This window comes from Hylaeus volcanicus, chromosome 8, assembly GCF_026283585.1.
Source record: "Hylaeus volcanicus isolate JK05 chromosome 8, UHH_iyHylVolc1.0_haploid, whole genome shotgun sequence".
Classification (NCBI taxonomy): Eukaryota; Metazoa; Arthropoda; class Insecta; order Hymenoptera; family Colletidae; genus Hylaeus; species Hylaeus volcanicus.
Window position 1 is genome coordinate 15,101,470 of NC_071983.1, and position 14,331 is coordinate 15,115,800.

The following is a 14,331-nucleotide window of genomic DNA, read 5'->3' on the forward strand; positions in this document are numbered from 1 at the left end:
AAGCATTATCGATCGATGAATCTAAAGAAACGGAAGATGAATCCAAAGAAACGGAAGATGAATCCAAAGAAACGGAAGATAAAGCATTATCGATCGATGAATCTAAAGAAACGGAAGATGAAGCATTATCGATCGATGAATCTAAAGAAACGGAAGATAAAGCATTATCGATCGATGAAGCGACTTGCGGGGAATTAGTACCAATGCATGAATTCTCATCGCCTGACACGGAAAGTGAAACATCAAGCACACCGATTTTTAACGATACTTGCTTAGAATCTAACGAAGAAGAATGGGATGTAGTCGTGTCATTTACTGGTATGCACCAATTCCTAAAAACAAATTGTCCTTTTTATAACAACATCAAGAGTCTGCTGGACGATAAGTCTAACGAATCTCTAAAAATAACAGAAGTAAACGATTCGAATTCAAGCGAGGATACGAATAAAGATGTATATTCAACGGATAGAATGATAGATGATACGGAATATTCGTATGCGAAATCGGAAAAGTTAATCGCAGCTCGATGCGAGGAATCCGCTCAAACTCAGCTGACCGTGGCACAGGACGAAAGTAATGTAGTGCAAAATAACGAAGCCAGTTCTAATTCGACAAATTCAACTTTAATTCCTTGGAAATCACAAGGAAAAGGAAAAACGTTATTTGAAATGCTAAATAAAATGAAATTGTTGCAAAACAAGAGTTGAAGGATAAACGGAAAAGTATTTAATTTCAAGAAAATGCACGATGTAATATGTCGTAAATTTGAAAATTTTAATTAAACTTGAGTAATTATGTACGTACGTGTTTGTTATACCGATATCTTGGGAACAATAATAGAAAATAGACAATGACATTATGCATTTTGATTATTTGTAACTGTTTCGTCAAGAAGTAAAACTTGATGATGTAATAGTTCGAAACATTTTTCTTCTTTTTTTATCCACGTGTATCAGTACATGGAAATTTTTTTGTTTTGCGTACCGTATTTGCGTATTAAAATGCGCTATCTTAGGTGTTATACAGTGCTACTTTATACAGTTATTATTTTTATTTGTTTCAATTACTTCAGACTAAAAATTAAACAACGAAACAAATTATTTCTTAAGCTTTTGGGAAAAATACGATCTTTATGGTCGTTTATCATGCTTCTTACATGTACTATGATTTTTATTCGTGCAATAAAATTGTTGTAACAAGGAAATAAACTGTGTACATTTTACTCTACACCGATATCTTTATAATCTGTACAACAACGATCTCATAAAGTGATCATTTTTCCCAAACTGATGCATTTCAAATTCGACACGTATTTAACCGCATTGTGTGTATGTTACCAGATATACGTACTTAAATATCACTTTATTTGATCTTGATCTTTTTTTGTTTTGTTTCTGCTCTTTCGATAGGGAGATAAAGTTGATATGGACAATTTGTTGCTGTACGTGGAAGAAAATTTACTATTTTCACCGAAACGGTGCTACGAAGAAGAGATATCCGATGTACGTAATGACCCAAAAAGTCTAGGAGAAAAGTCAACGAATATGCCTCTGGTATCACCGCAAAGTACCTTGGACAATAAGCCTTTAGCGGTTCCTCCTGGATTTGGATTATCCAGGGATGAATCGCAAAAACTACAAACTATTACCGAAGAAAATGTACAAGATCAGACTGCTGAAAATGATTCGCCATCTACTATGCCCAATCCAAATATATCCAACACGAATCCGTTTCTACAAGATGATAATCAAATTAAATGTGATTTAACTCCGGACAGATTCCTGAAATTATGGAATGACAACTTGAAACTACAAATGCAAATAACCGCCACTTTTCATATACTTTTTAATCAAGTTATGAAAAATTCTAGTAAGGGAATAGATGACGATCCAGTAAAAGATACAAATAAATTAAACATACCGAATAATATGTTTCCGCATACTGAGAAAGATATTCCAACAACGATCACAACAACCGCAAGTTTGCCGAGTGTAAATAGTTCGAATACAGGTCCGGTTACGGCTACGTTTACCGTAGAACCATTGCACGCTTCTACTTCTTATAATGGAAACGTTAAGCCAAGCTTTGCTGATTTCCTTAGAAATTGTAATATTCAAAATTTATTCGAAAACGAATTTAATTCGATGTGTATATGCTAATTTCTTTATCTTTACAGACTATAATTTTGATGCGATCAGAGAATCTTTGGCAAATACACGAGTATTACCAGACTTTGACAATATTAATGTGAAATCTAATATGGACAATCAAAGTCATATTTCCAATTATGCAAACATCAACGATGTTCCAACGTCTTTAGAGAAACCTACAAATAATAAAATACCATTCAAAGAGACTAATCCTTTCAAGCTCAGTTTAGCAGGTAAATTACGATTAGATTCAGAGGATGAAAATTATTTGACACCTATTTCTCACAAAGATCAAGATCGATTGATCGATAAACACGATTCGATTAGTTACGAACAGAATTCGAACCTCGGAAGCATAAACCATGCAAATGATATACCGGAGAAATTGTATAAAGACGCATCGTTTAATAGTCAAAAATATTTTCACGCAAATAATACAACGAATAATTTATCCGCGTTAAACGAAAAATTCATTTCCAATGATCGTACTACCTGGCCTATGGTCAATGTTACCAATGATATGTCAAAAATTATTATTAATAAGCCATTCATAACGCACGATGTTAATCAAGTAAAAGAAATGAATAACGAAAGTGTAGCGAATACTCAAAATTGCAATTACGCAAGGTTTTCTCCGTACACTCCTTCATATCTCAGAATTAGTTCGCAAGAGCATGTTATAGACCAAAAGCATAAGGAAAATCCAGCTTCGGTGCCCTGTCTACAGACTATCGAGAGAACAGACGATCAAACGACGTGTAATACGAATCGTAATAGCGTAACTAAAACCAACGATTTTAGTGAATGCACAAGTACGTCTTCGCCATGGTTACCGTTTAACAGTTTCCTACCGCTTGTACCAGTGATACAGGATAACAACACAAGCACTGACAAAGATTTCTTAACACGAATGACTACCTCCAACATTTCATGCACATCGGCAGCTACTACATTAATAAAACCGACTAACGAAGCGGCGGCGGCAGTAGATAACAATCATCTACAATCACCGATCAGAAATTCAAATGACGCGTGTGGTACATTTGTGACAGACTGGATTAAAACGGTTCAAGATATAGCTAATATTCAATTGGGAAACTGTGATACGATGAGTTCTTCGTTTAAGGAAAACGAGAATGTAGAAATAGCAAGCTGTATAAAAAATCCAGCTGACGAAGACAATGTTCTAAATCAGTTTAACATTAATCGCTTAGATGTAAACAATTTCCATGCGAGAGGAAACGAATTGAGAAATATTTGGAAACCGTCGATTTCGACGCAATCCACGTATAGCGATAACAATTCTACGTATCCAACGTATCCGATGTCACCGAGAATTAAAATATTTTTTTCATTAATTGGTAAGTTCTACTATAATTTATTTGTTATTCATTAATTAATATAAATTAATAATTATTTTTGTGTAATCGTTCCCTTTTTATTCTAGACTTACCTAACGAGCGAACAATTCACATATTTCACCATCGAAACGATGGTTGGTTATTAGCGAACGAATTTATAATGTTTACCGAATTTCAAACATTTTCGTGTATGTTAAATTTCTCAAACATATTTAACATACGCATACCATTCGAAGAAATTGACAAAAGTCTATACTCCATGGAATATATAGAGCCGTACATAAGGTAAACATTATACGTATAATTTTCGTTGATAACGATCTAAAAATTATGTTTACATTGTCCGAAATAATTCAACGAGTGCTACATATTATTTTATTCTATTTTAGGCCATTGTCAATGACAACAAGAGATATAATAAATAATCCTAGCAAACTGCAATTGATACCATTAAGAGTGATATTCAGATTATTGTCTAAATGCAGAGATTCTCAAAAGAATCCGCTTGGCGGTCTCATGTACAAACCATTTAAGGATCCTTCTACTCCCCATGAAATTATGGTAAATATAACTATCCTTTTATTACACTCTGTACATACTAATTTTTACGTGCTATTGTAATTTATTTTGTTTTAGCAAATCATACAGGCATATCGACAATTCAAGAATCACATTGAAAATTTTGGAAAGCTATGAAGTATTGGTTACGAGTTCCTTGTGTAATGTACGATGAATATTTATATTAGTTATCGATGCGATCGAAATGGTTATAATATTGTTTATTTATGGTTTTATACTTCCTTCGTTCGCGAATAACATATTATTGTAGCATAATAGTTTACGATACTAAAGAGTATTATATCTAATCGTTAAAATAGACGAGTAATCTTCGTTTCGTTTGTATAAAATGCATACTTTTTCAACGTGTTATTTTTCATTTATCATTTTTATAATTAAAATAGTAAACTGATATTTTTGTAAACTTGTCTTTTTTCTCTATAATTTACTGAAGTTGGTGAATCGAACAAAAATTCCCCTCCACCGAGTTCAAACTCTTTAACCATTGATTAAGTTTTTATAGCACGTAAACTAACGACTAATAACATTACTACGAGTTGATATTTATCTTGGTTGGCGTATCATGGTTTGGCATGGTCCATGGAGCAAGCCACCATCATTGAGCTCTATCCTAACTGGAGTGTGAACTCCTGTAGGAAGAAGTAGAGGCGACGGAAGTCCGAGAGAAATGCAAAATGGGTGGTTCTGTTATTATCCTATAGCAAATTTATTTGTAGAGGGGGAACAATCGTACGCCGTAACATAACCTACCTGAGCATCGCTGAGCATTGTCGAGTGAGTTACTTTCAGATTCTTTTCTGCATAAAATTGGATAAATACAATGTAAATTGAATTGTGACAAATAATAAAATTTAGCTCTATACCAAATTGTATATATTTGTATGATCTAAATTATGGTATGTAAATTATGTATACTATTTCATTATTATGTCATTATTATTAATGTTTCTATCATTTTATATATAAATAAAATCTGTAAATAAGTCCTAGAGTGCCGCGAAATTCAAACAAAGAGGAGTCTGTTCTCCCTCTACACATAAATTTGTTATAGGATAGTACCACCGGATCCACTCATCTTGCATCTCTCTCGGACTGGCTTCTCTCTTGCAGTTTACACTCCAGTCAGGATAGAGCTCAATGGCTACCATACACTGAGCAGAGCTTTTCCCCCACTTTCACAATAGCGCCGTATCTCTAGCAGAGTACCATTCGCTTGTCCCCACCGCTTCTGGCACCGACGCAGGACAGCTGACTGCAATTGACTGCGATAGCTTCGCGAACGCACAGTCCGATACGCAATATAGAAACAGAGATGGGGGCGAAAGAGAGCGGGGGTCTATCTCGAAGATGTGACGTGACCTTCGATCATATATACATGGACTGCTCAAGCTATAGTGTAGTCCGACCAACATCTTCCATGCCAAAGTTACGAGTAAGCAGTTGTGCGCAAGCGCTATAGCCAATGGGCGATAGCAGTGAGGAAAGGCGCGAATTGAAATTTCGGACGGTTTGCCGAACTACTCTTTGAGTATATAGAAATGTATATAGAAATGTATATAGAAATGTATATTGAGTATATGTTTATATACTCAAAGGAAGTACTCTTCGACCATTGGTCAAAGCTGCAGTCAATCTATCATCGAGATAGAATTTTTGCTATAGTTCTCGAATTCGATACATGCGTATTAGCGTCAAGTCTCACTTTTGGTATGAAGATGTTTGTTACGCTCTGCTCAGTATATAAAGAGTAGGCTTGAGCAGTCCATGTATACAGGGTGTCCCAAAAATGTTGTAACACCTTGAAAGGGGTGGTTCGGGAGGTGATTTGAAACAACTTTTTCCATAGCGAAAATGTCCGAGACTTCGTTAAGCAGATATTAACAAAAGACCCCGACCAATCAGAGCGCGCGTATACCGTTGGAGCGGCCGCGGTAGCGTATGAGCGCGGTCGCCTATCGCGTAGCCTACGCTCAACCGGCATCCTCGCGCTCTGATTGGTCGGGGTTTTCGCTTAATATCACCTTAACGAAACCTCGGACAACATTTTCACTAAGGAAAAAGATATTTGAAATCACCTCCTGAACCACCCCTTTCAAGGTGTTACAACATTTTAGGGACACCCTGTATATGGTCGAAGGGTAGATAGCGAGCGAGGAATGGGGCGATACCTTTGACTGTAGTATAGTCACTATACCATGTTTTCAATTTCCAAGTGCGCATTGTGAGGATCGCCCTTTACGACTCCCCGAGGAGTGGGGAGAAAACAATTGAAGCGCGCGAGATTTGAACGAGGGCGTGAATGTTCAGAAAGAACAGATTGATCGATTGATTCATTTATTTATTTAAAGTGCGTAACTTGTTATATAAAGTTATTGCACTACTGCTTACTTATTACTAGCTTATTTCGATTCTACTTATCATCGTCTTACATGACTCCTGCATTGTGTTAATACTGTTTGCAGTATCTCTTACTTCTCATCTAGTGCTAGCTCGGGTACCTCGGGGTTGCTAAGCCCGTACTGTAGCTAGAAACACCGCTACAGCCCCTGAGGGCGAGAACAGATTGAGACACGTGGAACGTTGTTCTAAGAGAAATAAAGTTTTTGTTACACCTATGAAGACTGTATAAGGAGTTCCAACTGTGTAGTGTGTAAGTGTTATCAAAATCCCGTGCTTTAAGTTATGAATATTTCTACCCTCGCGGTGCAAGTGAGCACAGACTACGATATATATATGTCATATGTGTATATATTATCATATATATGATATACATGACATGTATATATGTATTATCAATATATATATATATATATATATATATATATATATATATATATATATATCGTAGCTGTGCGCCCTAGCGTCGCGAGTGGACGAAATATTCATAACTTAAAGCTCGAGATTATGATAACAGTTTTCTAGTAACTTTCGTATGGAGTTGGATCTCCTTATACAGTCTTCATGGTTGGTCTTCATGGCTAATAGCGCCGACACCATAGCGCTCAGCACCCTGTTACTTTCTTCGGAGGAGTGGAATAACGGAATCGCTATTAAGTACAACAAAATTTTATTTCTGTTAGCACACCGTTCCACGTGTCTCAGTTTCTTCTCTCTTTGAAACATTCCTACGCACGTTCGATTCTCCCGCGCTTCAATTGTTTTTTCCCCACTACTCGGAGTGTCGTAAAGGTCGATCCCCACAGCATATACTTGAAAACGACCTCTAGCGTTGATTTCTTGTATCTCTGTCGATAGTCCAGGAAATAATCGTAACTCGTAGTTGTGAGTTACTAATCGAATCGTGGTCGGTCGAGCTATCGAATATTCGAGTGCCATCGAGTGCCATCTATCACCTATCGAGTTGCAAGTTGCGTGTGATACTGATAGGTGACAATTTCTTCTTTGCTTCTCTTTGATTATATTTTAGAACGAAGTTGACTCGTTTGTAAAAGAAAATGGCTGGTGCAGATTCACCCGAAGAAAAGCTTACTGGATTTTCCAAATATTACAACAGTGTTACCGATCGAGGTCGAGCAAATGTGAGTAACCTCAAAGTTGATTCGTTCGCATTGCGAGAGGTTACTTAATTTTCATGCTAAAACGTCGAATTTTTTCAAACGTTGTTCAAACGTTTTGATTGTACCATTTCTTGTTTTACAGGTAGCCAAATCAACGTATGTTGCCGTTGCTCTGCTAGCTCTTTACTTTTATTTAAAACCGAAGAAAAAGGCTGCAAACTGACTCGAAGATGAAAGCCGATAGACGTATTATGTAATAATATTTTCTGTATATTAACTTGGCTCTGTTGTGAAATAAAGAAGAGACGGATTTTTTCCCGATTGTTCGTCATTGATATCTCGGTGGTTTATTTTAACGGTTCGTGCGTCACACAATTGTATCGTATATGTAAAATGAATATACGCAATATCTCTTGTAATGTTTTAGTGCCAGTTCTATACGATATCAATCTCAATTTAATATATTACGATCGTATAGATGTGGTTGGTTAGCGATCGATTAAATAAATTTTAAATTCTGAAGGACAGTGTAACTTCAATAATCATTGCATCCACAGTTTCCAAGCGCGTTGAATTATTTTTATAAAGATCAACGATTAATATTAATTTGTATATAAAAAAATTAAGTATTTAATTATAAAAGTATTAAATATAACAATTTATTTTGTTAATTGTACGAAATTTAAAGTAGTCAGGAGTAGCGGTCGACTAAATGTTAACTAAACCAAAGAGTACAAGTAATTGGCATAGTTTATTTTTGTGATGGCAAGATTCATATTGGCTATACACATATACATATATAATTGCAAAGATTTGCAGGATAATTATATCTCGATAGAAATTTCATGACTAGAATATAATGTACATGTATACTCGTATAGTTGATGTAATTTGTTGTTGTACGTATAGCTAGTTGAGAGCGTTTCTTTTCCCTCTGTTGTTTGATTCCATATTTTTACATTGGTTTTCCATTTATTCGATTGATAGAGTTGTTTACAGCAATTTAGCGTCTACCAGAAATTAACGAGGATCGTTTTAAATTTCGATATTTACAATTTCTTTTGCGTATATGTGATATTACTTGAAATGTATGATTTTTCTTTGAAAAACTTTATGTGCTTTTTCGCAACGACGGTACGTTTCGAAACGACGCGAAATGATCGATACTCGAGAAATATACAATAACAGTTACTTTTAATAGAGTTGGCTATAATTTAACGAAAGTATACCACGGTGTACCTACAGGTTACACCTTACGTGAAACAATATAAAAGAATCTAAAAGATGTACTACTTATCGTTAGTTGGTACATAAATGGCTTCAGGTACACGTTTTGTATTTAATTCTGAAATACCATGGTGTAAATCTAAATGAATCAGACGGTGCAAAGTCTTTCGCTACAATAATACACGGTATTTCTTGGTTTGCGTGTATACAAATGTTACTTTAGATAATATTCATAGAATTGAGAAAATGATAGCGAAACGTTTTGTTGCGTACTGATCTTCATCGGTATATACTATACAATAGTAAAGTAAAGTAATATGGTACACCATAATATTTCAGTGCGTTACGATTAATAGAATTATTTCGTGCGCTTTAATGACCTCGATCAGCCATATGCTGATCAGTCTCTTTGAAAATATACAATATTTTATTTACGCGAAAACGAATCAATAGTCTGATTCGATTTTTCAAATGTTACTCGCATTTCATGGATCATGATCGTAAGGGAAGTTATGGAGAGTTAATAATACTGTATCGTTACGTTTGTAATTCCAAATCGTAGACAAACGAATTTCGATGTCCTTAAAGGACATCTAACGATAAGAACAACAGCAAATGTAGGCTGTTTGGTCGGTTCCCTCTTCTCTCTTTTATAGTTTAGTTTAGTTGATTAGTCCAAGTAAAGTCTCGGTGTTGGGCGCGATAACATATGAAAATAATATACGTATAATAGTTTGCACGTAGTATTTACAATTTGTTAAAAGTTTACCGTATTACGATATCGTGGATGCGTTTTTACATGAAAATCATATTGTCCGACTTGCATTCATTTTTCTTAACCATATAAGGTAATCGTATTCGCGGTAGTCCGGTCTCGTGTTCACAGCGAAACGATAAACCGCGAATAATCTAATAGGATTTTTTATCACAAGGTTTCGGCGATGACATGGAATGACACACCGAAACGTTTTACTTTTCAGCGAAATTTCATCATCCCCCTTCTTAGGTCGCTATCACATTTTCGGTTTCGGAGAACGATGAGCTTCATCGATTCACGGAGAAACATATCGGGTATGTCTCGTACATATACATACGTATATGAACAGTTTATTGAAAGAAGAATATAGTGATCGACGCGACGTCGACGTTTCGATAGTTGAAAAACAAAGTTTCCAAACTGTAGCTAGCCAGGATACCAACAAGTATACGATCGAAAATTAAGGGGGCATTTCACTGTGAACGCATAAAAAAAAAGCATATTTTCAATCATTTTTGTCTCAGAAACTATTGCATAAAATTGAATGAATATTTTTTTCCCTTAAAGGTATGATTAAGGAAAGTAAATACAAAATTTTTTTCTTGGTAAAAAATATTTCGTCATTAATTAACAAAATAATATGCATGTGTGCAAAAAAAAAGTTATCCCCTGGCGCAGGTGATTTTGGCTCTCCTGGTAATCTGAAACAGAAAATCGGAAAAGTTTATTAAACTATGTCGTCACACCTATGGTCGGAACCTTCACTTATTTATTTCATCGAAAATAAACAAAATGACAGCGTTTCTTGTGAAAGAGAGAAAAAGAACACTTTTTTTTGTACCGTAAATCAGGTGAAATTGTAAGTACAAATCAAAATACCAACTGCTTGGAGGTTCCGACGATAGGTTTGACGACATAGTTTAATAAACTTTTTCATTTTCTGTTTCAGATTACCAGGAGAGCCAAAATCACCTGCGCCAGCGGATAACTTTTTTTTTGCACACATGCATATTATTTTGTAAATTAATGACGAAATATTTTTTACCAAGAACAAAATTTTGTATTTACTTTCCTTAATCATACCTTTAACACGTTGACTGCCAGACAAATATTCTTTAAAGTTTCTATTAAAATGAAATATTATTTAAAGTATCGAAGACTGCATAATCAAACATTTATCGTCGTATTTATTCTTGTAATTTCATCAAAATTCATAAATTTTGTTTAAATTCATTTCCTTTGATGCTTGACATTCGGAATTAATTTCGTTAGTTCTTCAGTGGAAAGCACTGTCGCCCTCGTGTGGGTGACATGGCGATCAACGTGTTAACAGGGTAAAAACATTCATTCGATTTTATGCAATAGTTCCTGAGAATAAAATGATTGGAAATATGCTCTTTTTTGTGCGTTCAGAGTGAAATGCCCCCTTAAATGTATTTTTTGTTTTCTCGCACAATAGGCTTCCGGATCTGTTGAAAGTAACCATTCTTTTTATAGTCCTCCTACTGCGTACGAAGACTGCGAAATTTTGTAGAAAGAATACAAATTTCTTTACGATTAAGCACGAAGCACGGAGCGAGTGGCGATCGATCGGAATCCGTATCGGAATTGGATTAATTGTCAAATTCGTTACAGAACAGAGTCTATGTCTTTTTTGCTCCATCCGTTCTGATTGTTGCGAGTGCTGGACGTTCTGGAGATTTGACTAGGACTTGTCACGGGACTTGTCGCTGGGTAGTATACACAAGGTCCCGGACTCCCGGGTCTCCCTGAGGCTTTCATGCTTTGTCGCGTGCTGCCATTCGAGTTATTGTTGTTTCTACCGATGGTGCTCGACCTGTTCAAATGATAATGTCTGATGGAGTTCCTGAGTTCTATATTGGTCGTGTTGGTGACGATCGACTCGTCGTACGTCTGGAATTCCGGACTGTCCCTGCCGGGGCCGAACAGCTTCGAGCTACAGAACAGCTTGAGAAATATCCTCTTGAATTTTCTACCGAAGATTACGTAGATGATGAAGTTGATGCTGCTGTTGATCGTTACGAGAAGATTGCCCGTCTGTACCAACCAAAGGGGCGGGTCGTTCAGGAAGGTCTCGTGAATATTCGAAGCGAGCGGTAGGATGTTACAGATCAGAAAAACGATCACCACGCAGAGTAACATTGTCGCTAAACCGATTTCCCGTCTCTGGTGTCGAGACAGCTGCTGTAGGTCCCTGTTGGCCTTTCTAACCTGAAACACATCCAACCATAATACTTACTATACTGTATATGACAACTATAAGTGGAAGAGTCAGATTGTTACGGCGCTATTGGTGAGGGGGCCCGTTTTCGCGGGCGTATTCCATTCTTGCTATCTTGTGGCGTTTAGAAAGAACGGGTGGTGAAATGAGTTTTTGTCTGGCAATGTTTGGATTCCTTCTAAAGACACGTTGAATGGTCCAACGTGACACTTGGAGTCTACATTCCGCTGCAATTTCCCGACTGCTTTTCAAACTATTGCTCCCAATTTTAATAATCTGCCTCTCAGCACGCGGAGACACTTTCTTCTTAGGTCCTCCTTTCTTATTTTGGCCATATTTCGACGGATTACGTAAAAAATTTGATATTACTTTAGGGGATCGTCCAAGTTTACGTGCAATTTCCCTAATTCCCAGTTCTAACTTGTTATAAGCTAAAATTTCACCTTGCTCTTTCTCAGTAAGATATTTACCGCGTGGCATTGTATTAATTAATAAATAAAATTCGGAATTAGATGAAAATTTTGTGACAAACACGCTTCAAGTGTGATGAAAATGAAGGTGGTGCTATAGTTTTGCACCGATTCTATAATGTTTTTCGACTTTATCTCGATATATCCTTACAATTAGATTACTTCAGTATGTTTCCTCTCAAAATTAATTATTTACATCGCTTTTTCGTATTATCCAACTACTGTCTTTCAATTTTTCTATTATATTTAAAAAAATCTTAAAAATATCAGTGGTGTTATAGTTATGCACCGCAGTGTATAATAATTACTGTTTCGGCTGTTGCAGGTACGAGGTAGATGGGAAAAATGGACATTGTTTCGGGATACGAGCGTTATTTTCCTTACTTTCTCGGTTCGTCGGGTGAATCCATGTATTATTTAAGCGGGTGTAACGAACACGAGGAAAAATGTGTGTCTCGAGTGGTCCCAGGCCAAGTGTATCTTTATCGTTGACTGCTGTTGTAATGTAACCGTCGTCGTCTGCGTCGCTTTCGCGTTTTATCGTTGCTGGCTCTTTGAAAAACTTATGCGAAATCTCCCAGGGAGTGCGCGCCCCGAGAAAATGTTCGCTGTACATACACGATTTGTCTAATTTTTGCGTTTTCAAATTGCCGTGAATTTTTTCTCACTTTCATACAGTACTCTTCGTACTACATACATGTATGTATTATACATACACATATATCTAAGAAAATGGAACCGCAATTTAAATAATTTTACAAGGGAATCAAAGGGTCTTGCGTTGAACATGCGAAACGTGAAAAAATAGCGATTTCATTGTTTTTGGCAAAAACCCGTGTTTTCATGGTTTTCGCTTCGCCGTCCACCATAAGTCGTAAACCGGAATAAAGTTATTTGGTCGACAAACCCCAAGAATTGGGAAATTCACGGTATACGGTACACAGAACGTTTCCATTTTTCTTTCTTTGACGTTGCCGAGGGCACATAAAAACGTGAAAATTTCGTCGTAAAACGTTGTGTCGTCCGTCGTCCGTCGGGTGTAATTGTTTACTTTATATCTTTTTCTCAGGCGTTCAATTTTCTTTGAATGCACGATACACATACGTCGTTGCCGAAATGCCGTTTTTACGAGTAAAAGAAAGGAGAAATTGAAGCGAACCGCTGGTAAAGTTTACACACCGTCGCGCCGCACCGAATTGTTCTTCAGGACGATACCGACGGTAACGAAATTTCTTACGCGAACCATAAGGTCGTGATACGAGGCCTACGCGAAAGATTTATTTGGCAGACGGCCATTTGCAAAATTGGTGTCACCTCGGTGTAGTGCTTCGCATAAATTTTGTTATACGCGTTAAGGTAGATTCAGACTATACGACACGGACCGTCACGTTCCGGCAACGACACGTACCGGCACCGACACGACAAAACATTAAAACACGCGTTTTAATGGAACTATTCACACTTAACAGCCACCGACCTGAACGTTCCGTCAACGGGAATAGTGTGAATAGTTCCATTAAAACGCGTGTTTAGTGTTTTGTCGTGTCGGTGCCGGTACGTGTCGTTGCCGGAACGTGACGCACAGTGGTCCGGATGGCTGAAAACCTGGCCAAAATACAATTTTTGAAGTTTCGAACACACTTTTTTCAATATTGTCCGTGTGTTTTATACATACGAGTGCATTAAATGCCGTTTTAAAAAATAGTAATCGGTTACTGATATACAGAGTTCGTTCAAAGTTGACGAAATTTCATGCTGCTTGATATCGTAAAAAGTGCCGCATGTTTATTGTGTCACAGAAAGTTTATCCTCAATAGATTCATATGTAAATCATTTTACCATAAAAGTAGATGTTATAAACATAAACTTTCCACAAGAACAAAGTAAAATATCTTTGGATTCACTATTGTAATTCCCTTCTTAATATGGTATACATTTTAGTTATCTTTCGATGAATCGGAAGGAAAACAAAGATGATAGTCACCGAGTGACACGCTCTGCCAAGTTTCTTGATATAAAGTAACATG

The 14,331-nt window shown here is 36.5% G+C and overlaps 2 protein-coding genes and 1 long non-coding RNA gene across 7 annotated transcripts in view; 2 read left to right on the forward strand and 1 right to left on the reverse strand.

The window, feature by feature from the left end:
- LOC128880675 (uncharacterized) overlaps nucleotides 1-4,441 on the forward strand; it is an 8,650-nt gene extending 4,209 nt beyond the window's left edge. Inside the window, exons 7-11 of the mRNA XM_054131002.1 lie at nucleotides 1,410-2,106; nucleotides 2,177-3,511; nucleotides 3,598-3,796; nucleotides 3,901-4,072; nucleotides 4,148-4,441. Of these exons, the coding sequence (XP_053986977.1) occupies nucleotides 1,410-2,106; nucleotides 2,177-3,511; nucleotides 3,598-3,796; nucleotides 3,901-4,072; nucleotides 4,148-4,207 (2,463 nt within the window). The 3' untranslated portion in view covers nucleotides 4,208-4,441. The remainder of the gene's footprint in view (nucleotides 1-1,409; nucleotides 2,107-2,176; nucleotides 3,512-3,597; nucleotides 3,797-3,900; nucleotides 4,073-4,147) is intronic.
- Nucleotides 4,442-6,725: 2,284 nt separating this feature from the next.
- Nucleotides 6,726-7,943, forward strand: LOC128880804 (uncharacterized). Its single transcript, XR_008457921.1, has 3 exons — nucleotides 6,726-6,740; nucleotides 7,005-7,629; nucleotides 7,751-7,943. It is a non-coding gene; the product is annotated as an uncharacterized LOC128880804 (long non-coding RNA).
- The window catches only part of LOC128880802 (FMRFamide receptor-like), a 41,913-nt gene continuing 35,468 nt past the window's right edge, over nucleotides 7,887-14,331 (reverse strand). For all 5 annotated transcript variants that reach the window (XM_054131259.1, XM_054131257.1, XM_054131258.1 and 2 more), the window contains one exon: nucleotides 7,887-11,824. In XM_054131259.1, coding sequence (XP_053987234.1) covers nucleotides 11,222-11,824 — 603 coding nt within the window. In that variant the 3' untranslated portion in view covers nucleotides 7,887-11,221. The remainder of the gene's footprint in view (nucleotides 11,825-14,331) is intronic.